Raw genomic sequence first — 27,270 nt, 5'->3', positions numbered from 1 at the left:
CCTCTGCATTCTCCAGACCTGAACCCTTGGACTTTTACACCCCATTAAAAGGATGAAGACATGCAACAATAGACAAGATAAAAGAAAAATTGCAGATGGCGGTTCGTGCAATCAAGTAAAAGGAGTACCATGACTGCTTTCGGAAGTAGAAACGGAGTTGGATCGGTGTATCAATTGTGGAGAAGAGTATTTCGAAGGAGACCATGCACAATAAGTAAAGATGTGCATAGAAAAATTTTGTGGACAGAGTTCTGGAATTTGTTTCGAATAGACCTCGTATATACAACACTGTGACACAGATCAGTATTACATCACAAATGGTTGCTAGCTACAAAAAGTATGTTGGTCTAATGAGTTTCTGTGGCTTGCTGTTGTAGTGGCTTGCTGCTGCTTTGGACTGCTAAAATTTAAGCCCGTAAACAGATACAAAACTAATAGCTACAACATTAGAAAAGAGAGAGTACAGTTTCTGCATAAACTAAGTTTTGGGGAAAAAATAACTTAATACTTAATATTATAATGTTATTTGCTGAATTTCTGAAAGGAAATTTCAACTCACAAAATTGTAAACCTACAAGGAGACAGAATGGTTGGTCAACACTTCACCCTCAGGAAGTGTTATTCAGACTAAATGTGGAAAGACACACACAAAAGTGTTTAACAGTATTTTTCTTCTTTCAAGTGTTTCTAACAGCAAGTGACTGAAATCTCATTTTACCTACCTGAAATTTATAAAAAAGTTCAATTACATTACAATCCAATGCATTTTACCAACAGTCTTCCAGAAGATTATGAAACTACTACTTTGATCCAAAAAGCCATCACGGTAAATGTATCTTCTTTATTACCATCTCCATGAATCAAACCTTAAGGATTCACAATATCAAATGTGCAACTAAATGTTTTGCTTTTATCTCATGAGCAGCCCATACAACAAGGTATTTCAAAACAGCAACCAGCGATATTTAGGTAACGGGAAAAAGTAATTTGTGGTAAGTTCCACACCTGAGCCCATGACATGCAGATTTGTGATAATGTTTTGCACTTATGTTCTGTTCATTTTGTGTGCAATCAGATGTTAGAATGGAAACTTCAAATTCTGTCTCAACTAGTTATAAAATTTCCTTTTTCAGACATCTGTCACAATGATACTTAATCTTAAAGACAGTTACATCAGCTGTAATGCAGCTTTCAGTTTTGTGGACAGTTTCTCAGTGAACGGCTAACCTGGTGAAGCAGTAATTTGCACGAGCCTTTTAGCGTCATAATGCTCCCTGCTCTAGCTGGATGAACAGTCCATGGAGGCCAGAGAAGAAGATCACCTCAAGCTTGAAGGCCTCAAGTGTCTTCTCATCATCCAGGTGGTGTGTGTTGAGAACCTTAATGGCCACGTCACCATGCCAGTTCCCACGGTACACAGTTCCAAACCTTCCAGTACCAATTGGCTCACCCATCTTCAATTCATCAAATGGGATATCCCACTCCCTCATTGAAAGCTGAAATGGAAAAAAAGTTTCTTTTATGATACTGTATTATGTTAGATGGAAATCACAAAACAAAGTTTCTAAATATATAGTTGATGACAAAATACTATCCTCCTCCTTTGTTCTGTACCATCTAGGTACCACTTGATCGAGGAGAATAATGGGAGGTCTGGAACCAGATCTTCCATTTTTAATGCGGTGAGAACAAACAGTAGTTTGCATGCATTATATATTTCCAGGTCTCGTAAAAGTAGCATTCCTGACAAATTTGTTTTATCCTCTGGGTTCTTCCTCCTGATGTGTTGATTCGTACCATAGAGAATAACTATATGTTTGAGAATTAAATAGTTCATAACATTTGTACTGTGTATATTAGTACACAGTGAGAGAAAAGTTCATCATCTTGTAATTTTTTATAGAAGAAGTTTCACTTGTTTTTTCCTTCTTTTTCTTTATGAAATTATAAATGTTCATCACCCTATTTCGAACATATTGACGTAAATCAACTGCTTTCAATTAGTGAAGAGGTGATCACAACAGGATTGTTATTAGCATGAAAGAATATTCTTGTAGCCAAGAGTCTGGGTTTCAGATTTGATCATTATCCACTATTATGCTACAAAGAGAGATTACCTCTACTGATGGATGACTAGATGGAAGAACTCCCCACCTTGGCTATTGAAGAACTGTTCCAGTTTATGGCAAGTTGGATGAATATACAAAGGATGAGACACAATCTGATATCACAAAATAGTTGTCTGTTGTGAAGACTATGCTGATGCTTAGTCATATGCCAAGCAAACTCCCTTGGATGTATTCCACAAAGCATTTGCATGACATCCTGACATAATTCCAGGCTAAAAATTCAACCACAGTGGTTACATGTTGCAACACTTCATCAAGATCTAGTTGGCAAAGTTTGAACTTTTTGCCTGCTTCTTCCTTTTGGCACTATTTTTGTTCCACTATGAACAATTTCATAGCCAACTAGGCTGAAACCTTTGATACATCTGAAAGTTTGTGAATTATGTTTATGATTAGCCAGTGAACATCGCACACCTTTTTTTCCAACATTGTTTGAACAGAAATGTAATGGTTCAGCACCATAGATTCCCCTGTGTGACAGTTCTCACTTCCTTCTTGAAACAGTTGGACAATACTTAAAGTGGTTAGGAAATTGTTGTTGTTGTTGTGGTCTTCAGTCCTGAGACTGGTTTGATGCAGCTCTCCATGCTACTCTATCCTGTGCAAGCTTTTTCATCTCCCAGTACCTACTGCAACCTACATCCTTCTGAATCTGCTTAGTGTATTCATCTCTTGGTCTCCCTCTACGATTTTTACCCTCCACGCTGCCCTCCAATACTAAATTGGTGATCCCCTGATGCCTCAGAACATGTCCTACCAACCGATCCCTTCTTCTGGTCAAGTTGTGCCACAAACTTCTCTTCTCCCCAATCCTATTCAATACTTCCTCATTAGTTATGTGATCTACCCATCTAATCTTCAGCATTCTTCTGTAGCACCACATTTCGAAAGCTTCTATTCTCTTCTTGTCCAAACTATTTATCGTCCATGTTTCACTTCCATACATGGCTACACTCCATACGAATACTTTCAGAAATGACTTCCTGACACTTAAATCAATACTGGATGTTAACAAATTTCTCTTCTTCAGAAACGCTTTCCTTGCCATTGCCAGCCTACATTTTATATCCTCTCTACTTCGACCATCATCAGTTATTTTGCTCCCCAAATAGCAAAACTCCTTTACTACTTTAAGTGCCTCATTTCCTAATCTAATTCCCTCAGCATCACCCGACTTAATTAGACTACATTCCATTATCCTTGTTTTGCTTTTGTTGATGTTCATCTTATATCCTCCTTTCAAGACACTGTCCATTCCATTCAACTGCTCTTCCAAGTCCTTTGCTGTCTCTGACAGAATTACAATGTCATCGGCGAACCTCAAAGTTTTTATTTCTTCTCCATGAATTTTAATACCTACTCCGAATTTTTCTTTTGTTTCCTTTACTGCTTGCTCAATATACAGATTGAACAACATTGGGGAGAGGCTACAACCCTGTCTTACTCCCTTCCCAACCACTGCTTCCCTTTCATGTCCCTCGACTCTTATAACTGCCATCTGGTTTCTGTACAAATTGTAAATAGCCTTTCGCTCCCTGTATTTTACCCCTGCCACCTTTAGAATTTGAAAGAGAGTATTCCAGTCAACATTGTCAAAAGCTTTCTCTAAGTCTACAAATGCTAGAAACGTAGGTTTGCCTTTCCTTAATCTTTCTTCTAAGATAAGTCGTAAGGTCAGTATTGCCTCACGTGTTCCAGTGTTTCTACGGAATCCAAACTGATCTTCCCCGAGGTTGGCTTCTACTAGTTTTTCCATTCGTCTGTAAAGAATTCGTGTTAATATTTTGCAGCTGTGACTTATTAAGCTGATAGTTCGGTAATTCTCACATCTGTCAACACCTGCTTTCTTTGGGATTGGAATTATTATATTCTTCCTGAAGTCTGAGGGTATTTCGCCTGTTTCATACATCTCGCTCACCAGATGGTAGAGTTTTGTCAGGACTGGCTCTCCCACGGCCGTCATTAGTTCCAATGGAATATTGTCTACTCCGGGGGCCTTGTTTCGACTCAGGTCTTTCAGTGCTCTGTCAAACTCTTCACGCAGTATCGTATCTCCCATTTCATCTTCATCTACATCCTCTTCCATTTCCATAATATTGTCCTCAAGTACATCGCCCTTGTATAGACCCTCTATATATAGGAAATTATACATATGGAAACACAAACAAAACCTCACAGTTCCACATTAAATCACAACAAATAAAGAACATTTAAATGAGCAGTCTAGATATGCAGTGATACCATATATAGGGACAATATTAGATGAAGTAACACAGATGTTCAAGAACATAAGCATTCAAATAAGTTTTACGATGCATAATTATCTGGAGAAAATCATCATAGCAGAGTATTTTTATTACACTTAACATAATAAAATCTCATTTTCTTCCTATGTATGCATTTGCTAGGTGGTAACATTACACAGAAACTCTCATTTTAATTGTTTAACTGACTGACCTGCAAAGCAATTCCCATTTTAAAGACAAATTCCTTTAATGCTAAGACTGTCCAGAATGTCTATATTACTTTCCTCATTTCTTCAGGTTTCCATGTGTGCGCGGGTGTGTGTAGGTGTGTGTGTTTTGTTTTTTTTGGTTTTTTTTAATGGATGCACTTGAGAATGACAAAACAAGTAGAGCAAATAAAATAATTGAAAACGCAGCCTAGTGAAATAATGCCATTCAAATAGTTGAACTTTCTTGGCTATCTTCCAGGCACATTTGGCCACACTAGGGATGCATACGCAACTCATCCACAATGTGGTATTTGTGGAATTGTCTTCATTAACAACAACCAGTTGATTACAACTTTCCACAATTTTTTTCTTTAAAATATTGGGAACAAGTCTCTGTTTCAGCTTTCATCTTTTTAAGTAAATGGGCTGTTGTGACTTGGCAAGACAGCCAAGTCACTTTGAGGTGAAGCAGAAAGGCACATGCTTAAGTTCACGCAGGCTGGCGTGAGGTCTGGAACAGTTAAGGGAATTAATAGTAGCAAATAAAGTACGTAGTGGATGTAATACTTAACTTTAATCCATAATTGGTGTACATCACTCTTGACTGTATATGCTTCATAAGATAAATATCAAATGCTATGGCGCCTTGCTAGGTCGTAGCAAACGACGTAGCTGAAGGCTATGCTAACTATCGTCTTGGCAAATGAGAGCGTATTTGTCAGTGAACCTTTCCTTGCAAAGTCGGCTGTACAACTGGGGCGAGTGCTAGGAAGTCTCTCTAGACCTGCCGTGTGGTGGCGCTCGGTCTGCAATCACTGACAGTGGCGACACGCGGGTTCGACGTATACTAACGGACCGCGGCCGATTTAAAGGCTACCACCTAGGAAGTGTGGTGTCTGGCGGTGACACCACATGGGCAACCTTGTATTTTGATAAGAGGAGATGACACTACAGACTTAGGCTGTATGTTGCTTTGAAGCTGCTGCTGCCACATTAAATGCCCTAAAACATTACCAGACTACTATTCACATTCATAATTTGTCATGTGGGTGCAACAGTCATTTTAAATAGAAAATATTACAATCCAATCATGAATAACAGTGCGAGGAAAGCCTTTTTAGATTTTTTCTGATATTAAATGCTTATTCCTTATTCATAACCATGCATATTGCTTTATACAGGCTCACAAAACTAATGTTCGATCTCTGTACTCTTCTCCAAAAGGCTGAGAACATATTTTGCTATATTTCGCCCGTTTATAACCATTCCTTCTTACAGCTTTCACCCAGAGAGCTTTTTGAGTTGACTGATGGTAAATCTGAAGTCAAATGACAGAAATAAAACCACTCCAATAGAAGTGAACAGAAACACCAAACTTCATTTACCAATAAAATGTGATTCCTTTGCACTTTAGACGATAAGCAGAATGATTATTAGACACCTAAGTTACACAAGCTGGCACTTTTGTTCAAAATACTTCCACCAGAAGCTTGTGTTCAGGGCAACTAACATGGCGGACATTGGCTTCAAGTTTCTGGCCTCATGACAACTCCATGGGCAAAATGCAGCACAGTGGCCCCACAGCACACACGGTTGGTTTCGTTATGGGATGCACTGTAGAGCGAAATTTGCTGTGATAGCATCAGAGCTTGAAGACACAGAAATATCCCCTTCAGCCAGTTGTAATCTTAAATTATTGAAGGCCAGACTTCTATAAAACTCGACTTTTCAGTCTGAAGGGAAGCAACTAAAAATTTTTTTCACATTTAATGCCTTGAGGTCATTGAGTAGTTCGAGTGCCATGCTGCCACTGTTACTGCACTGTGGGTGATGCAGCGTGATGACTGTGTAGCCTGGAGTGCGTCGCATTTGCACTTTTCTCTGTGACAGTTTTGTGATATTTGGCCCATAATACTCTTGTAGTTGAGCAGTCAGCCCTGCCCAGGAGCCGCGGTGGTAGTCTGGCAGGTCACAGAGTGTTGCAGCACACTATTCATGTGCATGCAGCGTGCAAGTCGGCACATGCTACGACAGGCCAAATCCAGAGGCATGCTGTGTAAAGCTACTGAAGCACACAGTCACTGGGCAGTGCCATCTACTGAAGCTGCCACACTGCCTGCAAGCCACTCAGTTGTGTGGCCCACCTGCTGCCCAGCATTGTGCTGTCCTTGCCAGGTAGTCTAGTCACCATCTGAGTGGCACTGTCCACTCATCATCGAATCCTGCTGCACCTGTCCTGCACAAGGGTCCTGATTTCAATTCTTGTGTCTAACACTGCAAAGCAGCCAGCCATCACCAGGTCAATGTTGCCTCCATGCGAGTGTCCTGTGCCAGCAGCCCCACATGCACTGCTGCTGCTGTCTTCCATGTGTGTGTCTGTTAAGTCCATTAGAACCTTTTGTCTATTCATTTTGAGGACACAAAATGCCTACTACAAGGCCGTAAGCAGAAGGAGCTGCAGAGGTGATCGGTAGTGAATCATTTAGAGACCTGTGAGAGCTAATAGTGAGTCTCCTGCTAGGGAGTCGTCATACAATCTAGTGTCATGTAGTGTGCATTGTTGTTCTTGTGCATTACTTGAGCCAATAGTCAAATGTGGTAAGTTAATTTCCAAGTTATTATCATCATTTTCAATGAAAATATTCAAGGGAATTTTCTGCAACTGATCTTAATTACAATTTTTAGAGATGGTAAATGTGTGGACAGGAATATAAATGCAGTAAGGTTAAGACAGATGGTAAATTAATTTATTTCACTTCTTGGGTAGGGAGATCTTTCTATGTGTACTTCAAGATTACAGTGATTATTCTGTGACACTGCCTTTATGAAAAGTTTCATTACTGACCCGTTAAAGAGTTGTAATTTGACAGATGTGACATTTATTTTGTACTTCCGAGACTTTACTGCAACAGCCACATTGTTTCTCTAACAAAATGGTTATAGTTTCATAGAGGTTTAACTGCTCCTCCAGGAACTCCTGGCTTACGAGTTGTGGATTAGCGACCACAGAGTCTGAGCCAGTCATAGCATTCTTTCAGTTTAGTTTTCATGCTACAATCTATTCTACCTCCTATTACTCTTCTGCTAGCCTCACAGTTTGAGGCACCATGTCACGGTCTGCACAGCCCCTCCCATCGGAAGTTGGAGTCCTCCATTGGACACGTGTGTGTGTGTGTGTGTGTGTGTGTGTGTGTGTGTGTGTGTGTGTGTACGTGTTTCTTAGAATAAGTTGATTTAAGTAGTGCGCAAGTCTAGGGACCAATGACCTAAGCAGTTTGGTCCTTTAGAAATCTCCCCCCCCCCCCCCCCCCCCCCCCCCACACACACACACACACACTCCTGCTAAACCATAAACAGACAAGAGTCTTCAGGACCTTGTAACCACTTCTCACTCATCAACCGTGTCTAGCATACAAACACAAAAATATGAGTGCACCAGGAAACAGCCCTAATTACTGAACCTTGATTCGAACAAGTTTGTGTTCCAAGGCCAGGACAGATGCAATCCCAGCAGCTGAAAGGAAAGCTGCATAATATGGTTCTACAATGCTGACATTATCTATCATATTACTAGTGGATGTAAGTGACTGGGTCTCAAGACACACACAGCCATAAAATTATGACTAACAGCTGCAGTCACTGAAAATGCTAGGCAGTTGGGACTCCACCAGCATGCAGAATGAAAGCATTTATTGTGAGAAGAAAACATCAATTTTTTTCCATTTCACCTTCTTTTTAATGGTTACTTTCTTCTCTCTCTCTCTCTACATCTTAGTATTCAGTACATGGTTAAGAAACAAGTGCAATTGTACTGAATGCAAAGTTTTGATCCATTTTGCAACACCAGTCACTTGCGAATGCTGAGCCACAAGGAGCAAATCGCACAGTAATTGTATAATGTATGGTCCTGCACATAGCTGTTGTATACAGAATCAAAACATTGCAGAAGAGCACGCCGCCGCCGCCGCCGCCGCCGCCGCCGCCACCACCACCACCCCTTTTCAGTGCCCCACACACAGCAGGCTAGTTGTGCCAGCTCAGAGCTCTGAGCGCACCACCGCCTCATTGTCTCTCATCTCAAACCTTGTTTTGGTAAATCTATGGTGATTTATATAATAGTAACCAGTGCAAGTATGGGTAAAAAAAAAAAAAGTACAATTTGAGAAATATTTATGTAATCATGCATGATAACCAACTGTTAATGGTGGGTCACCTGTATTTATGATGCTAAAAACGAAAAAAATTGATTTTTATACAAGTGAATACAGTTCAAGCAGTAAATAAATTCATAATGAATAAATGGATAACTGTAATATTAAGGGTTTTGTATGTTGTGCTTCAATTATTGATATAGCTAGTGCTCACTGTACTTTTAATGGCACATCATTTCGTCTTTGAAACCCCAACTTTTGTAGTTTTAAGTAATTCATTCCATATGTGACTACTGACTTTAAACAACACGTTATTGTTCTGTAAATGCTTAACGTAACATTGGACTCTCATTTTCAACAATTGTTTAAAGCTTTTGGAAGGTACCTCTCAAATTTCCAAGTGTGTGTGTGTGTGTGTGTGTGTGTGTGTGTGTGTGTGTGTAGAGGGCTTCTGAAGTAATGCAGGGCATTCATTTTTGAACAGTTAATTGTGCTAGATGACATTTTATCTTCCTCCATTTGTAACCAATATTAATATGCTCCATCACATCTTAATTAGTAGAGGCACCTGTGTTTTTCAAAAAGTGTGAAATAATGAATTTTTTTATTAAATTTTACAAATTTTTCTCAAAATGCTAAACTATTTATCTTTAAGCAAAATCACGAAATAACTGACTAAATTTTGTAGAGCCATATAATTTGAAGTTAACAGCGGAAATTCAATTCTACACCACTTCAACATCTTGTATTGTATTGAGTAAAGGCCACATGTGTAAAATTATTAATAAGAGTTCTTCCCATAAGAAGAATTAGAAGGCACTAACGATGAGAGGTGTCAAAAGATACGTTACTCTCAAACATCAGTGTAGCGGCAAAACAGTTGAAAACTGATAAAAAAGAATTCGTTTTATCAACAATTAAAACTGATAAAGAATTCATTTTGTCAACAACTATCTTTCATTGAGGCTAATATACCAATGGAAAAAATTGATCATCCGAAACTAAGAGAGTATTGAACAAATACGTACCACGTTAGCGTAATATTATATATTTTTCGAGGGGAACAAATATGAGCACCAGTTCGACTGCGGGGCTTTGGAGCAGGGATTTTACTAGTGTTATTAAAAACAGACACACATGGTTTTATGTACCAAAATGCAGCTGGGTGTAAAGGTAATTCCTTTATGCTTGTACAGAACCCACCCCAAAAACTATTCTTACTTTTCTAGCAATAACAAGACAAACTGAGACCTGGAGAATCAGCAAAATTTGGACTTTCCTGTGTTGCCAACTATCACAAGGCAAGAATTTTAAAAAGTACAAATAGAGTGACCTACTCAACCTAACCCAATTGTCATGCATCAAGATTTTATAATGTTTATAACATGAAGTTTTGGATGATGTATAAAGTTGGCTTCCTCTATTTGTGCGTCATTGCAGCCAACTCGTGCACGTGTAATTGCTGTGTCGTCACTATGTTGACAATCACTAGCCCCACAACCGAACCAATATGCATATTTTTTGATACCCATATTTTTTTGATACTTATATTCTTTTGTACTATCACTTACTATATTTACATATGAATTCGAATCAAACTGAATATGTTTTCTGTACTCAGTACATTAATTACTATTCTTATATTATGCATGCCGAAATATGAAGATTAATGAGCTGAAACCATTGAACACAAATGAAATCACAGGCACAAAAGACAACTGAAAATCTGCAGCAGCATTTTCAAATCAACTTCAGTACCCCAAGGATAGCAATCATGTGTTTATGCCACGCTCTCTCATTCAACAATATTTAGGATTAGATAATGCATGCTGGAGCCCCACTCATTTCAAAGACAAGAACAATAATTCCTTAAATTGTGTTAAATAGTACTCTAATATCAAGTCTATTGTCATTTTAAGGTGTTGGAGACTTGCCCTTAGCTGGAAGATTATGGAAGGTTCTGTACCTCAAATCATCAAATATGAGGAGGAAAGATTAAAAGAAGCTACGAAAGATGAGAGACTTTCAATTCTTTGTGATGAAACGATGGACAGAAATGGGCAGAGAGTGTTCATGGTTCTGATAAAAGTACTTAGTTCAGAATTTTTTTGTCAGGGGAGTGAAAGTTATTGCAAATTCAAATGCTACAGCATGTTCACAAGCAGTTATGTGCATATTTCAGAAACCTAAAATTCAGTACCAAAATGTAGTTTCTGTAACTTCGGATTCAGCCTGTTACAGTGGCAAGTGTATAAATGCAATTTGGGTTTTGGATCCAGCACCGTTAGAACACATGCAGTGCTGGGTCCATAAATTAAATTTGGCAGGCAGTGTGTGAACCACGGGACTCAATGATTTGAACCATTGTGTTGAGCATCTTTAATATCCGAAATAAATAGCACGCATACATTCAATTCTTAAATCTGAAATATGAAGGTGAACCCACAAAAGCTACACTTTTCACGAGTCCTGTCATCACTAGGAGGAACTTCAGTTTAAAAGCATCAAGTACCTTGGAGAATGTCTGTATGATACAGTAGAATCTGTTGAAACTGTTTAAGATAAGAGTGTGTCTGTGAACTATTTTAAAAAGTTGACCTCTACTGTAGTAAAAAAATCAGTGCCTTGCTATTTTTCTTATTGAGCATTTCTCAAAATATTACAGTTTGCTGCTGCCATTAGAGAGAATTTGTATTCTACGATTGAAGTTCAGTGAGTTTTGAAAGAGATTTAAATTACTACAGGATGCATCCCTTCCCTCACCCAGCCCCCTCCCCTCCCAAGACAGCCTACGATAAGCTTAATACACTGCCGAATCAAATCCAAGTACATTTACCATCTCTGTTCTAAACTGGAGGTAGAGAAGCCTGATAAAACTGAACCACTTCATACAGGGTGACACGTGAAGAACTGTCATTTCTTCTGTCAGTAAATTGTTTGATCCAAGAAACATACTGAAAGGTGACTCATTGTTGAAATCTCTAAACTAATTGAGTAAATTCCTATTCTACGAGAGTTTTTAAAGGAACATCTTGAACCATACAAAGTGTTTAGGGATTTAATTGCTAGTTCTTGCAGAGAACTATCCTACTTTCTCTGAAATAAGAGTATGGGCATTTTGTGGAAGCTGCAGTGCATGCTTTGTGGATTCCAGTCAGTAAAGTTGCTAGGCATTTTCAACATCCTGTAATATAATGTCTGGCAGCAGAATAGCTCTGACTCCCAGTAAATGGAGGTCATGGTTTCCCTGTCTTTCTCAGATTGATTTGCAGATTCTGTACATAGGCTAGGCCCTACTTATTAAAGTGGTAAGATAAATGTTTACAAACACTCATGCTTTGATGTATGTCGTTTTCACCAGATGCATAATTTTCACGCTTTTTGAATTTACGTAAAAATAAAATATGATTCATTGCAAATTTGCATTCAATTTTTGCTTTGGCTTTTATTGCTGAAAATAAAATTTACCAAAATTATTGATAAAAGATATAAGAACAGTGAAAACGTACCAAAACAGATTTTTAAAAGTGACCAAACCTGATAAAAATTTACAACACAAACATGTGCCTCTATTAATTAGTAAGGAACATTTCTGTAATTAATCAGCAATTCAGCAGAGAGTACGGGTGGAAATCTGTCCTACACCCATACTCTCTGCTGGAAATATCACTTTGCCACGAAGAAAAAAAATCAGCAATTCATAATGATGTGAATGTTATGCTGCCAAGGAAATTCTGTTAATGGGTTAGATGCAAGTAGATCTTGATGAACTTTAGAAGGTGCAGCCAGTAGACAGCAAGGTCAATAGACATTGTCAATCAATAACCCCTTGAAATGTAGCCTCAGGCATAAACTTCATTTATTCATGAACTAGTTAAGATTTCATAGTAAGGGGATATGACAAAGGCTCATTGTGTTTACTTCTTTTTGACACTTTTACTATTAATGTGGTTATAGAAAATCTGTAAGTTTGAAGGTTTATATACAACAGTTTCAGTGTTACACACACAAGTATTATTTTAATTAATATTAATATCTTAACATATCAGTTGTGTGCAAAGCACTTACCTACGTAAATATGGACTGGTTTTGCTACAGACTAACTCCTTGAAATTCTATTGATACAAACAACAGTTTCTTCCATTTCCACAATTCTGCATAACTCTTCTTATTTTAGATCTCTGAGAAATCCGCTATGAAGTGACTTACCTTGAGGATGATTGGTGCAGTGTGGATAGTAGTGTTTATAGGAAGTTGCACATTTTCTCTGAATGAAAACCATAATATCTAACAGACAGGAATTTTGTTAGTAGGAATAATGTGTAGATTTTTTTAAAATTAAGGAATTATTAGTATGCATAGACGTTTATTTTATCAATGTCTCTGAGGTCATTTACAACTAGTCTGTTTTCGTGGTGGAAACCCACTAGTTAGTAATCTAAATTCTACATCATTATTAAGTCTGCCAGTAAATCTATACAAAAAAAAAGTGAAGAAAAAAAGTTTCATTTTGAAGTGCCTCACTTAAAGAAGATTAATGTGAATGTTTAGTATTTTCTTACAGTTTGGTTGTTTCATATACATAAATATAATTAAAGTCCCATCCTGACAACAATAAAGAAATACAACAACAACATACCCCTCTCAAGTCTCTAAGGCCCAACAAGGGTCAATCCCCACTGAGCGTGTACCTTGTACTTCAAGGAAGGGGAAAGGATTATACAGGATGGCTACAGAAATTTTAGTAATTTGGTACAAAATTTTAATCAGAATTTTCTTTGTATGCTGTTTAACTAAGAATTAAGTGCGAGTTTCCTCAAAGCCCACGTATGTGAAGAAGTGTAGTGTCAGGAGATGCTTAGTTTCCAGTACTTTCCTGACAAAAATAGCTAAATGTATCTGTAGGTTAACCAATGGGTTGCATGAGAAACAAGTCACGGGTGGTTGCTGGCCATTCAAGGAATTTGGAGTCAAATCTGGACACTCTCTTGGACTTCAGCGACAGAGCAGATAACAGCCTGTCTCTCTCTCTCTCTTACTCGTGTCTTCAAACTGAGCAGATAGCACAGCGCATCTGACCAACTCTGTTCTTCTCAACCATCAAGTTAACTCACATGCACACCATCTAGATTTGCGGACATCCTCCAATCCTGCATTAATGAGCCCTTATGTAACACAACACAAATATTTAGAAAACCAAAATTTGGTTTGCTTTGCTCTTTCATTTTGAAACTCTCTTCATATGCCCATTCCTTATCCGTACCAATCAGGCTCCATTTCTATGTCAGTGCACATCTATTGAAATCCTAGCAAAAAAAAAAGAAAAACCACCCTGCCCTTTAGTAGTTTTGTTTTAGCTAAATTTAGTTATTCCACAACTGTACCAGCTAAAAAACAATTGAACTACATACATCATACTCGGTTCAGAAATTCACCTTCAGGAACGGCGGAAGTTTAGCAACACTGTTAAGTAACCTGCTCCAACACACAGATGTACGTTATGTTGAGTTAGTTCTTGTTCCAAGTTGATGAAGGTTCTTGTTGTCTCTTAATTCAGAAGAAATGGATCACACTTGTTCTTTTGTAATATTTGCAGATAGTTAACTCAGATATTGAAAAAAACTGAAACTTATCCTCTTGCAGGGAATCAATGGACTACACAGGATATTTCCATATTACAAAAACAGTTGGAATGACTGCAAAAATAAAATAAGGGGACACTAAACAATTGTAAAATCCCAGTTTTCTTTCTGCTGTAATGCCTGTTCATCACAGTGAATATCTGCGACTGTGACAGTGAGTGAAGAAGAATACAATGACAAAAACACAAATAATGAGAGAGGGCTCTATGCATGGTAACCCAACACCACCTCTTCTGTCCACAGGCACAACTGTGGAGAAAAACAAGCTAAGTTACTGCCAGCACAGAAAAATTAATATTAGTAACTACAACAAATAATGAAGAAAGGGAGATGGATAGACTTGCTTATCGAGGAGAAGTTGCATCCTCAGACTAAATACTGGAGTAATAAACATGTACATTTAACACTGATGACCTTTACAGAAAAACAAGTTTGTGGTGGCACAACAAATTTAGAGAAATACTAATACTAAATTGTTACTTCATGCTGTAGGTTATCTATATGAGAAAGTTTTATTTTTACTTCAAAATGATATTATCTTACGGCACTTGAAATTTCTATTCTATCACTTGATCACAAGCTGAATTGATCCTATGTAAATGACTTCAATAAAAGATACTGACAGTTGCACTTACTCCTATTTGTTAACATCAGTTTTTCCTTTCATATTAAACACTGCTTGAACTGACTGTCATTAAAATCATCCATACTTAATCTTTTTTTCAAAATTCTGTTAATATATTACTACCAGTAACAGTTACTAGACAATGTATTGTGAACAAAGCTTTCAGACTGCGGACAACAAGATGGAATACCTGTCTTATACACACACACACACACACACACACACACACACACACACACACACTAAATAAATGATAGTTGTGTCTGCAACCTTGAGTGTAACAGGATGTGGCATGCCACCTTTATTTAAAATTTATTTAGTCTAGATTTTGAAATAGATAAGTTTGCTTTCAGCTTACAGTAATTTTGATACATTAGCCACATTTCCTATATAGCAATGCACAACCTAAAGAGCAACAGACACCAAGTAAACAGCAACTACATCTGTCAACGCAAACTTTATGAATGGGTTGGTTGGATTCCAAAATCATGAAAACTATAATAATGAAAATGTGTCTCACTCCTTGTCAACTTGTGACATGAAACTGTAATGACTGCTTTACACCAGAGTGAACAAACATCAGCGAATGAGAATTCCCTCTCATATAAACAGTAGCCAAGTACAAGTGAACATCATTCAGTTTGGTTCAGTTCACATGAGCTCACTTGTGTTCCACTGGTTGTCAGTTTTTCAATGAACCACCAGAGTAAGTTCACGCCATCATCACTTTGGCACCAGCAGCATAGAGAGCATTGTCTGTGGTTCTGTGAGTGAACTTTTATTATTGACACAAGTTATGTGAGTAATGGAGTGATCTGAAGAGAATGTAATGTTTCTGACTAGAATATAGACACAAACATGGTTCTTAGATCCAAGAGATCCACACCACAAATGCCAAACAGAAAAAAATAATAATAATGATGGAATATTGCCGAAGCACTGAAAGGTTCAACTGGGGATGTGAGAAAGACAATAAATTCATACATGCTTGCATCAGGCAGTAACATAGTGAATAAGCACAGGTTTCATATTTATTTTTATTAAAATGTGGCAGCACAATAATTTTTCCTTGAAGGTAAACAAACTCTATTATGCTGATTAGACATATGTGAAGGACTATCATTCACCTGGCCAATGTTCACTGTAGGTGGAAATACAGCTTCTCATCTGAATACCTGAAGAAGACAAAAGATTTCTGACATCTCCAGGGTGTGCAGTTGTACTAATAAGTACTGGGAATTAAAAGTGAAGGCAACTTTTCACTTCAATCACTATTTACACACTAAGGCATAATCACCCTTTCTTTACCTCCCCCCTCCCCCCCCCCCCCCCCTGCGGTACTTTCCTCCCTTAACAGAATATGATTTGGCAGAAGTCAATTATATGCCCTCTATGAATTGTGGCAGTATAACGCTCTTATAATAGTTTACGATTTTTATGGCCAGAGCTTCACTTTCTCCATTTACACTCTGTATAAACAGATTGTGACTTTTCTTAAAATGATTCAACCAGCGGTTCAATGCACTGAAATTTTCAATGTCAATCTACAAAGCTATTTCACAGACCTTGTCTAGCAGATTTTTTCACTTATAAGAATGCTTCCACTTCTCTGTCCTTGAAACTATATTAGAAGAATATTTTCCACATCACTGACTGTAGACACATGAATGTTCCTCCATTTTGAATCCACAGGAATCATTATCTTTGGCATTTGAGAACACTTCCATATTTTTGAATATGCTGCACATGTAGACAGCTCTAAATCTTATTTCTTCCCCAGTTAAGATAGTCATCAATATCACCGATGGTCGTCACCTTTTGCTAGACTGTAAGCTTTTAAAATCTGTTTTTGCACTTCGTGGACTCAGTTACTGTGACCTCACATCAGATGACCTTAGTTGAATGGAAATTGATCTCGGGTTCTTTCAAGGCATCTGCCTGTATTACTAGAAGGGAAGTCGTGTTATTGAATAAGATCTAGGTAAATGTTGACCGGTTGAATTAATCACAATTTACTGCATCACATAACAAAAAATTTGACCCTTGTGAAGTGAAACGGAAAGAAATCAGAAACCCACTCTAACATGTTAAAAATTACATAAAAACTAGATTTAAATTTGCAAAATGTTTCTAGTTTTTTCCTTAAAGGTGGACTCTTTCTTAATGCAGGGTTTGTTAAGAGCATAACATTGTTCTTATGGGAGTTTTGCAGGAAGCAATGGAAATTTTCATTATAAGTGCATTTGTTAATTCAGGGTTTAGCTGTATGCACTTTAATAAAATCCTAGAAGTGCTTTGCATACTCCACTGTAGGCATCACGAACTATCTGAGATACAGCAAGCATTCAAATGAGAAACAATTTAAATGTAAATGTCTCCAGCTGCTAACAGCCTGAGAGTAAATGCTAACCTTTCTTCAGATTATGTTGCTCCAAGTGTTCTGCATTTAAATTTCCCCCTCAATTGTAACAAGAAATCAGCAAAAACTGTAAAATGACATGCACTAAGCTTCGCAATAATGGTAAGCAGTTCAGTGCACTACCTCCTTGTGTTTCATACACTTAGGCCTACATTCTTCTTGTGTAATACCATTTTGCTTGCTTCATCATAATCAACTAGTTTGTCATGCAAACTTATCCTATCTGGATACCAAAGTTTTGCATTTCAGCTATAAATAATGTTGTGTCAAGTAAAACCCACGTAGTGTCCCCCCCCCCCCCCCCCCAAAAAAAAAAAAAACGGAATTGTTACAGAAGAAATAACACAGTGTTGATACAGTAGGCATGCTATGCTCATTATCTCGTGTTCTCTTCCATGTAAATGCTTGTACGCAGCTACACAAGTTTATTCTGTCTGCTTACATTCACTCAAGTGTAAATAAGAATTAATATCACAAATTACCATGTTTCTTAATCACATAGCTTTCTCAAAAACACTTTGGAAGTAAGTAGTAGTTCTTTTACAAGATTCAGGTGTGATTTTCAATGTAGTGGTGGCTATATCACTGTTTGTGTCATTCTGTGTGGAAAACACCTTAATCTTCATTGTTTCCTCAATAATTTATTAGTGAACCTTGAAAAAATTTTATTTACTTAAACTTATTATTGGACTGTTTTAATAATACTAAATGTAATTTAGAACTTTTATATTTTTAATTTTTAATATCGCAGAAAGTCATAATAAATGTTACTTACACTGTTTTGTCTGGGCCAGGTTCGTTCAACTGCTTCCCCATCAGACACTTGACTATCCTGGGAGTCAACCCGCACAGGTGTACGTTCACTGTCACTACCAGACACAGTACGCTCACTGTCATTGGACTTTGATGTGTCTGCAAGGTCATCACTCTCCACCGTCTCTGTTGTCTTTACTGAAGTATTCGTAATGACAGAAGAACTACTAACTGGAGTTGACGCAGAAGGAGCCAATGGATGTGTCTCTAAGGTGACACCCTTCTCAGGCTGCGAATTCACATCTGCGTGCACAAAAACATTGTATCAAATGTGGAAGGGCAAATTAGTAACTTCCTGGATATGAACACGTATCAGCTCACAACAGAAAGAAATGGAAACATTATTCACCAATTCAAGTTAAAAATTTGAAAAGAAGGCTTTGCTGTTATTCACAGCAATTAAAAATATTTCAACTTTTAACAGGAGAAAAGGGGGATACTAAATAGCACACAAAAATCAAGAAAACCTGTGAAACTGTAGACAGTTACAGGATAGTTGGACAGCATAAGAATTCATTAATTTATACAAGGGCATCCATTAACCTGTAAACAATATTTAGAACAAACGATCCACACTGAAATCCTTAAAAATTGCACTTTCTCTCAGGCTTCAGAAAACTACAACACCATGAATGATACAGAAAAACAAAACAAAATATATCTGAGAAATAAACACATTGATATGCAAATGATGACAGCTACATTTTTAGTATGACCTGTTTTTCAACACTGTTTTAAATATTGTGTTACAGAATAAGTTCCAGAAAGCTAAACAGTTTGGTAACTGCAGAATATGGCCAGAAATTTTGTTTCAGCCAGCAAAAATTTAGCATCAGTGGACATACATTATCAATTATATGATATACACCTCCAATGGAATGAGTTCAAATGTGAGTCAATAGAACTTGTTCATAGACAGAAGGATAAACAACATTGGTGAACAATACTTAGGACAATTGCCTGTCTATCATTTCTAAATATTGTGAGCTCAATTTTTCACGAAACTGCAACATAATTGAACTTTACAAATGGGCAGTGTTCTGACAACTTTCCTTCTCGTATTGTAAACATAGTTTAAATTATGTTGAAATGCAGAAATCAAATAAGACTTGTCAAGAATTGTGTCTTTTGACAATAGTATTTTATCGTATGTATTACAAGGATCTCGCATAAAAATAATCATGAGAAATACAGCAAGTGCAAATTAACTTGAATTCTGTTACTGGATGGCAGCACACAATCATTCACAATTCTTGATGTATTATAGGATGTGCACACTGAAGTATTTAATTTGGAATCTCAGCATGCTGTACATATTAAAGAAGAGGTAGCTCAAAAGTTATCAGTCAAATGATCAGCTGACTAATTCTCTACTTTCCAAAATTAATCTGAAAATGTTATAAGAGTGGTCAGTTAAGAGTTACACAGCAGGACCGTTGCTTAACGATCTTCACAGTGTTTAGTTGATATCACTAACAAGAACATTTATACAGTAACAGAAACATGCAATGCACCACAATATCCGTAAATAAACCTTTAACCACAATTTATTTTTTATTGAAACAATCCATTTCATGAATAAGAAGACAGACAGGGATAGAGAAACTGACACCCATATTGAAAGATAAAAAATTAAGTTGGCAACACAAGGTCAAATAATTAAATGAAGTGTAAGTTATATTAGACAGAAAGACTGTACAATCAGGAATACACTTATTGGAGATTAAGAACTAGTCATTGATAGTGATTCTTTTTGTTCGGAGAAATAAAAGTCGTAAGGGGGGCAAGGTCAAAAACCGGAGTGCACTCAGGACCCTGTGAGCCAGGGCTTTACCAACGTGGAAAACCCATTCACCCGACTGCCAAAAATCATGCCTCTTCTACCATAAATTGATGCATAATCTTTTCAAAACATCTATGCAGAAAGCATGGTTAGCTGTCTAACCCTCTGGAACAAACTCTGAATGTACGACTCCTCTCATATAAAAAAGGGGCAGTGGGGGAGTGGGCAGGGGGAAGGTGGTGGTGGGAAGATGGAGTGGGGAGGGAGCAGACAGGTGGGTTCAGGGGAGAGGGGAGGGGAGAGGATAGCAATCGGGGGGAGGAGAGAAGAGACGAGACTAACTGGCAGAGGGGGAGAGGAGACTAACTGAGGGTGGGAGAGACGAGAGGGGCCAAAATGGTGGGAGGGGCTGAGCATATTGGAGGAGAGGATGAGAGAAGAGTAACTGGAGGTGGAGAGAGAGGAGAGTAATTTGGGGGGAGGGAAGAGGAGAGAAGAGTAATGGGGAGGGGGAGGGGAGAGGAGTAATGGGGAGGGGGAGGGGAGAGGAGTAGAGGGGAGAGGAGTAATGGGGAGGGGGAGGGGAGAGGAGGGGAGATTGAAATGGAGAATGCAGATTTAACCCAAGTTTTTCTTAAACAATATTATGAGAAGGTTAGATTGTTATTCACCACAGAGTTGGCATTGAGTCGCAGACAGCAAGAATGAAAAGACTGCTAAACAAAGTCCTTCAAAAATATGTGCGAGCACATACACACGCGCCTACGCCTGGGACCTCTATCTCTGTCTACAGTGGTTGACTTCTGACTGTGTCCATGTCTGACATCAATACAATCTGCAGCCTATGGTGTGAGGTTAGAGGCAGCAGGGGGTGAGCAGGGGAAAGGAATGCTGGATGGGGGTTGGGACTGGAGAATATGATCTCCTGCTTCTGAGAGCATATAATGATGTGTTGGCAACAGGATTGTGCTGCTATTTGCAGGGTCAGGAGACTGTGCTGGGGAGTAGAAAAGAGAGAAAGGGGACAAGAGAGGTAGAGAAGGGGTGAAGATTGTAGGTCCGTTCGTTGAATAGTGAGTGAGTGCAGTACTGGAGAGGGAGCAGGGAAAGTGGTAATGAGTAGGCAATGAACATGGAGTAACGAAGGTTGAGGCCAGTGGGGTTAAGAGAATGAAGGATATGGCACAGGAAGAGTTCACAGCTGCACAATTCAGAAAAGATTGTGTTGGTAGCAAGGATCCAGATGGTGCAGGCTCTGAGGCAGTCGGTGAAGTGAAGCAAACTGTGTTGGGCAGTGTGTTCAGCATCAGAGTGGACCTGCTGCCAGGTCTGGCAGCAGCCATTCATGCGGACAGACAGTTAGTTGTCATGCCCATGTAAAAAGCAGCACAATTGTTGCAGCTTGGTTTGTAGATCACATGCCTCCTTTCAATGGTAGCCCTGCCTTCGATGGACAGAAAATGCCTGTGACAAGACTGGAACAGGTGGTAGCCAGAGGGTGTATATGACATGTCATGCATCTAGGTCTATTGCCCGGACATGAGCCAAGAAGCAAAGGGATTGGAGCATGGTGCAGACTAAACAGACAAGGATATTGCATATGTTGGACAGTTGGCGAAATGCTACTATGGGAGTGGTGTGGAGGATAGTGAGTAGGATACTCCATACTCCAGGGCATAATGAGAGGTATTCGAAATCCTGGCAGAGAATGCCATTCAGTTGCTCCCAATTCTTGGTGGTTCTGAATCATGAGAGGAATTAACTTGTGGCCAGATAGTGGTTATGTGGGGTGTGGTAGATGACTGGTGAGCCAAAGTACAGGAGATTGTTTCTGAACGAGATTGGGAGGGTAATTTTCAACTGTGAAGTTCTCAGTGAGACCTTTGGCATATTTGGAGAGGGACTGTTTGTCATTACAATGTGACAATCACAGGTACCTAATGCCTAGGTTGTATGAAGAAACTTCTTGGTATTGAATGGGTGGTAGCTGTCAAAGTGGAGTTATTGTTAATGGTTAGTGGGCTCATGAGGATGGTGGTACTGCTGTAACCATCCCTGAGGTAGAGGTAAACACTGAGGCTTGCTGGTTTGAGATGGAGAAGGTGTTGAGGTTCTGCAGGAATGGAGGTTCTGGAAGGTTTTATCAATGAATCTGAACCAGGTGAGTGTTTTGGGATTCCTCTAAATGGCTCGTGGATAGGTTAGTGCCATGTGGTACTCTAAATTGAGCTGGATTTCTGGAATGTGGTCACTGTGGCGGTGTATCTGAAAGCTGGCAGAGTCCCTCCACCAGGTAATCTCTGCAGTTCATAGCCACAGTGCTGGTGCATTTTTCATCAGGTATCAGTTTTTAGGTTGCAAATTACAGTTTTTTTCATTGCCAGCAACAGTGGCCATGTGTATACGATTTGTGTTTGTGTGAATGAGTGCCCAAAAGCTTAAGTGCTTAGCAGTCTTTTCATTGTGCCTGTCTGCAACTCAATGCCTCCTCAATGTGCTGCGAGCAGCAATCCATCCTTTCATTCTACTGTTGTTATTCTTCATGTACTTTCCAAAATTTAAGAGGATTATTCTTATAGTGGATTTAAAATTAGTTGCAACTTTTGACGTTTGGTTACCGGAGGGCATGTGATGCCATTGCCCAGGTAAAAACCAATGGCGAGCCAGCTTTCTCTACCATGCCATCAGCAGTTCGGTTTGTAAAGTGACCCTGTTGCCATGCTGTGGATAAAGAGTACCAAGTGGTATCACACATCAGATGCATCTACATTTGTCAACTCTTGCTGTAAAGTGGTATCTTCTGGCATTAAAGAGTTCTGCAGTCATCAGGTATTGTAAACAAATGTTTTGTTGCATTAATAACAACAGTGCACCATGTCTGAACACAAATTCACCATAAATGTGATCATTCAGCAACACATTCACTGACTGAAGATAATATTCTGCTGCCAAATATCCCTCCAAATTTGACAATAATAATGGACAATGTGCCTTACCACTCTTGTGACTTTTAAAGCAACAACAATGCAGTGGAGGAAAGTAGATATTTTGCTCTGGCTACAAAGAAAAGTTCCACTGGATATAGCTGAACCTACCTCGCATAAGGCAATGTTAATGGAACTTTTAGTGCTGTACAAGTCAAAAACTCCAAACTAAAAGGTTGACAAACTGACTGGTGCTAAAGTACATAGTTTAATCAGGATTCTTCTGCATCAAGCTAAATTAAATCTTACAGACTAAATGGGCCTAGGTGAAAGTAATGTGGCAAGAAACAACAAGTTTGCACTCAGTGATGTTGAAAGGCGGACAAAAGCAGCCATTGCAAAATGTTACACCACAGGACAGGCCTCGAGTTGTCAGCCATATCAGGAATGTAGTTGAGGAAACATGGAATCCTGAAGGACCACAACGAGTTATCTCGTTGCCTTGTTAAAATATGCTAATTTTGCCAAAACACAGCAGAGTTTACAAACATTCATATCACTAATATTCCAATGCAGTTGAAATTACAAAACATTGCTGTGACAGTGTATTATTAAACTAGCAACTGAGGGCAAGACAGGTTAATAGTTTACGCAAAAGCCCATGAACGCTTAAGTTCTTCAGTTTTATTTTTTACAAGACCCTCAGAAACTCTCATTCACCAGCTATTGATGAACCTTAAAAATTACATTATTTCACAAAAATTGTAGTTGCTTGAATGTCATGATAGATATGGAAAGTTTTGCATATTAATCATATGGCAAAATATTCTCCTCTTTGTGTGCTATCAATTCCCAAAATCTTGTTTTAATATCTCAAACTGTTTATGTGATGTGAGCGATTTGTGAATATTTCATTCTGGCTTTTTCGCTGGTGTGCACGTTCATGACAGAGAAGTTTATAGGTATTTCATTTTCTTGAGATTGGACACTGGACGCATAGGGTAATGTCCTTCCAAGTTTAAAAAAAAAATTGTTCAATATGTTATCTACATTCTAGATGCAGCAAAATATGGTTAACATGCACGAAACACAAATTCACAGCAACTCCTTTGTTTCACTGCAAACTTAGTATTTCTCACAGTAGTTTAACTAATATTGAAAGATCGCAAAACTGACGTCATTAACGAAATCACAGGAAGTTCATCGTGAAGCTGACAAATTATGCTGTAAGATGTGTGAGAATCAAGAGTTTATTATTGAATAGTTTCTTTAAAATCATTTGAGAAACATTGCAGCTCAGCCAACTTATGTGACTTTCTGTTCCCACAGTCAAGTGAAGCTGCCAGGTTCAGTGCCGAGTAGGCTTGGTGTTATAGTCACCTGCTGATATGTTCAGCACATGCTGGCAACTATGCTTCCCTCCAATCACTCTGTACAGAACTGTTGCAAGTTCCAACTAATTTTAAATGCAATATACAAACAAATAATTGTGGTTCACTTTTAACACTCACCTGGAAAATGAAATTGTTGTTTAGAAGCAGCATGAGGGGTATGGGCTGTCATGACAAGTGCCGGACTTGATGGCGTTGAGCTGTTACAAGAAGATGTGTTTGAACTTGAGTCAGGACCCTGTAACAGCAGCACACTTCTTTCAGCCTTCTTAAAATTTTATAATGTATGTGTACACAAATTTGTTTTCCTGATTTTGCTGTATTATTATGAGTAAGTATCTTAATATTACGGCAACAACTATTCTTATAAACGTTTGGTGCATATGTCAAAAGGTTATTTCTACTGTTGCCATTTTTAGCCAGGTTTTCTGTATTATGACCAGAATTTCAGTTACAGTATTTTTCACAGAAATCAAGTAAATACAAGATGCAATACAAAATATGAGCTAATTGCTGCTCACCGGAAATGCTTGAACATTAACAGAAGGCTGTGGATGTGAACGTTTACGGTCTCTCCATCCAAATGACGTCAACAGCACCGATGGGTGATGACTTGGAGAAGACTGACTTGGTCGCCCGGAGCTTGGAGACTGGTTAGATGTGAATACTGTATGACAACACACAAATTTTAACAGTTAGAACCTCACAGCTATCAGTTTATATTGTCCTGAAAAAAAAAAAAATAAAAAAAAAAAGGATTGTTTGCATTAATAAGAGGCTAATTGTCATAGTGTATAAGTGGGCTGTTGATCAACCATTAACTGTGTCCTTGTGCAGTGATCTGTTTCAGATGAATCAGTCAACTTCGTGGCACTGGATGAGCACTTTTCTACAGACTTTTTCCCTGCACTTTTTCACATATGCTTGGTAAACAACATGCAGAAACATATTCAGCAGAGGAAGGAAACAACACTATCATGTTGAAATAAAAGAACTCTTTTGTTTTACATTCCTTTTTTGAAAGTTCCGTAATTCCAATGGTATCTAATACGAGATTTTGCTTCATACATTAAATCTCATAAAATTTATTAGTACATTTGGTTACTAGGAGGTCACACTTGTCCAATATATGTTCACAATATTTTGCATTTACAAATGAAGCCATAATTAAGAAAATTTAGGTTAGCATTGTTATCTTTCAGTACTTTATATAATACGATGTATATTCTACGCAAAAGTCTTTTTTATTGTATATACCAGTTTCAGCATAAAATAACCAAGGTTTTGTGGATAGTTACTCATAAAAATGTTAAACGTTTAATCATTAATTTAATAAATTTGCACTGTAGTTTTGTTGACTTGATTGTTAAAAACATATAAATAGGAGGAGCACAAGGCTCAAGAATGGACAACTGCAGACAGTTTTGAGACACAACCACTGTGCCACACATCTGTGCAATAATCTAATTGTTTTAGTACACTATTGTGACTATATAGCCTGTTATGTCGAATGGGCTCCCACTAAGAAGAAATGGTACAGCTTGTCATACATAAACCACTATAAAATGACTTGGTACCTGAATTATTTCATGGAATTCACGTAACTTGATCCAGTTAGCAGATGAAATGGACCGGTCAACGACTACAGCAGCAGCAGGAAGCAGATTACTCTGAGTTACACCGAACTAAGATATGTATAAGAAATCAACTGAACTATATGTGTGTCACTGCAGAACTAATTACTAAAGTGTAATGTTTTTGAAACTGTTCTAGCAGTAAACATTTGCATTTGTCTCAAAGTAATTCTCTGAATGATGGAGGCCAATGTGATCAGTAAGAAACACCCCCATGATCACACGTTTCTTGATGTCTACGGAACACAAGAATAACAACAAATTTTTGATTTTTTTTGTTTAAATCAAATAATCTCTTTTCGATGTTGAAAACTTTAGCCCCAGCAAAATTTCACTGTCTTCCCCATGTAACAGTGTCGTTACAATGTGTAGAGACTCAAATGGGCCCTACTTTAAGCTGACCACCAATAAACAGATACATTTAGTAAGCATATTTGCAGCATCAGCTCCAATTCTTGTGTCTCACATCTCGTAAATGATGTTTTGTGACAGAACACAAGAACACAGATGCACAAAATTACTTGTTCAGTGCAGCTCAGTTGACTGATTTTCTTGAAATTTTACATTTTGCTGAAGATAAAGGTCAAAGGTGGGAAAAAGATCACACTCAAATCTCATGCAAACATTTTCTATGAGAACAGCCTAATTTCTTTTGTGAAACATTAGTTTAGTAAATCATTCCTTTTCACACAATCTGTCTTCTTCTTGACACACTATATGAGTGTGATTTGATAAGTCAGGTGAAAAATGCATGAAAAAACGACTGTTTCGTAAACAACTCACCTTACTTCTTGACATCTCCTTTGAGAGATATACAGGGTGATTCAAAAAGAATACCACAACTTTAAAAATGTGTATTTAATGAAAGAAACATAATATAACCTTCTGTTATACATCATTACGAAGAGTATTTAAAAAGTTTTTTTTTCACTCAAAAACAAGTTCAGAGATGTTCAATGTGGCCCCTCCAGACACTCAAGCAATATCAACCCGATACTCCAACTCGTTCCACACTCTCTGTAGCATATCAGGCGTAACAGTTTGGATAGCTGCTGTTATTTCTCGTTTCAAATCATCAATGGTGGCTGGGAGAGGTGGCCGAAACACCATATCCTTAACATACCCCCATAAGAAAAAATCGCAGGGGGTAAGATCAGGGCTTCTTGGAGGCCAGTGATGAAGTGCTCTGTCACGGGCTGCCTGGCGGCCGATCCATCGCCTCGGGTAGTTGACGTTCAGGTAGTTACGGACAGGTAAGTGCCAATGTGGTGGCGCTCCATCCTGCTGAAATATGAATTGTTGTG

At 38.3% G+C, this 27,270-nt stretch overlaps 1 protein-coding gene across 1 annotated transcript in view; it reads right to left on the bottom strand.

The window, feature by feature from the left end:
• LOC126462116 (kinase suppressor of Ras 2) overlaps positions 1 to 27,270 on the bottom strand; it is a 168,910-nt gene that overhangs the window by 76,788 nt on the left and 64,852 nt on the right. Inside the window, exons 9-12 of the mRNA XM_050096050.1 lie at positions 24,854 to 24,999; positions 24,453 to 24,570; positions 18,197 to 18,477; positions 1,323 to 1,496 (exon numbers count right to left, since the gene is read on the bottom strand). Of these exons, the coding sequence (XP_049952007.1) occupies positions 1,323 to 1,496; positions 18,197 to 18,477; positions 24,453 to 24,570; positions 24,854 to 24,999 (719 nt within the window). The remainder of the gene's footprint in view (positions 1 to 1,322; positions 1,497 to 18,196; positions 18,478 to 24,452; positions 24,571 to 24,853; positions 25,000 to 27,270) is intronic.

The sequence above is a fragment of the Schistocerca serialis genome, chromosome 1 (assembly GCF_023864345.2).
Source record: "Schistocerca serialis cubense isolate TAMUIC-IGC-003099 chromosome 1, iqSchSeri2.2, whole genome shotgun sequence".
Classification (NCBI taxonomy): Eukaryota; Metazoa; Arthropoda; class Insecta; order Orthoptera; family Acrididae; genus Schistocerca; species Schistocerca serialis.
This window is presented reverse-complemented; position numbering and strand designations above follow the sequence as displayed.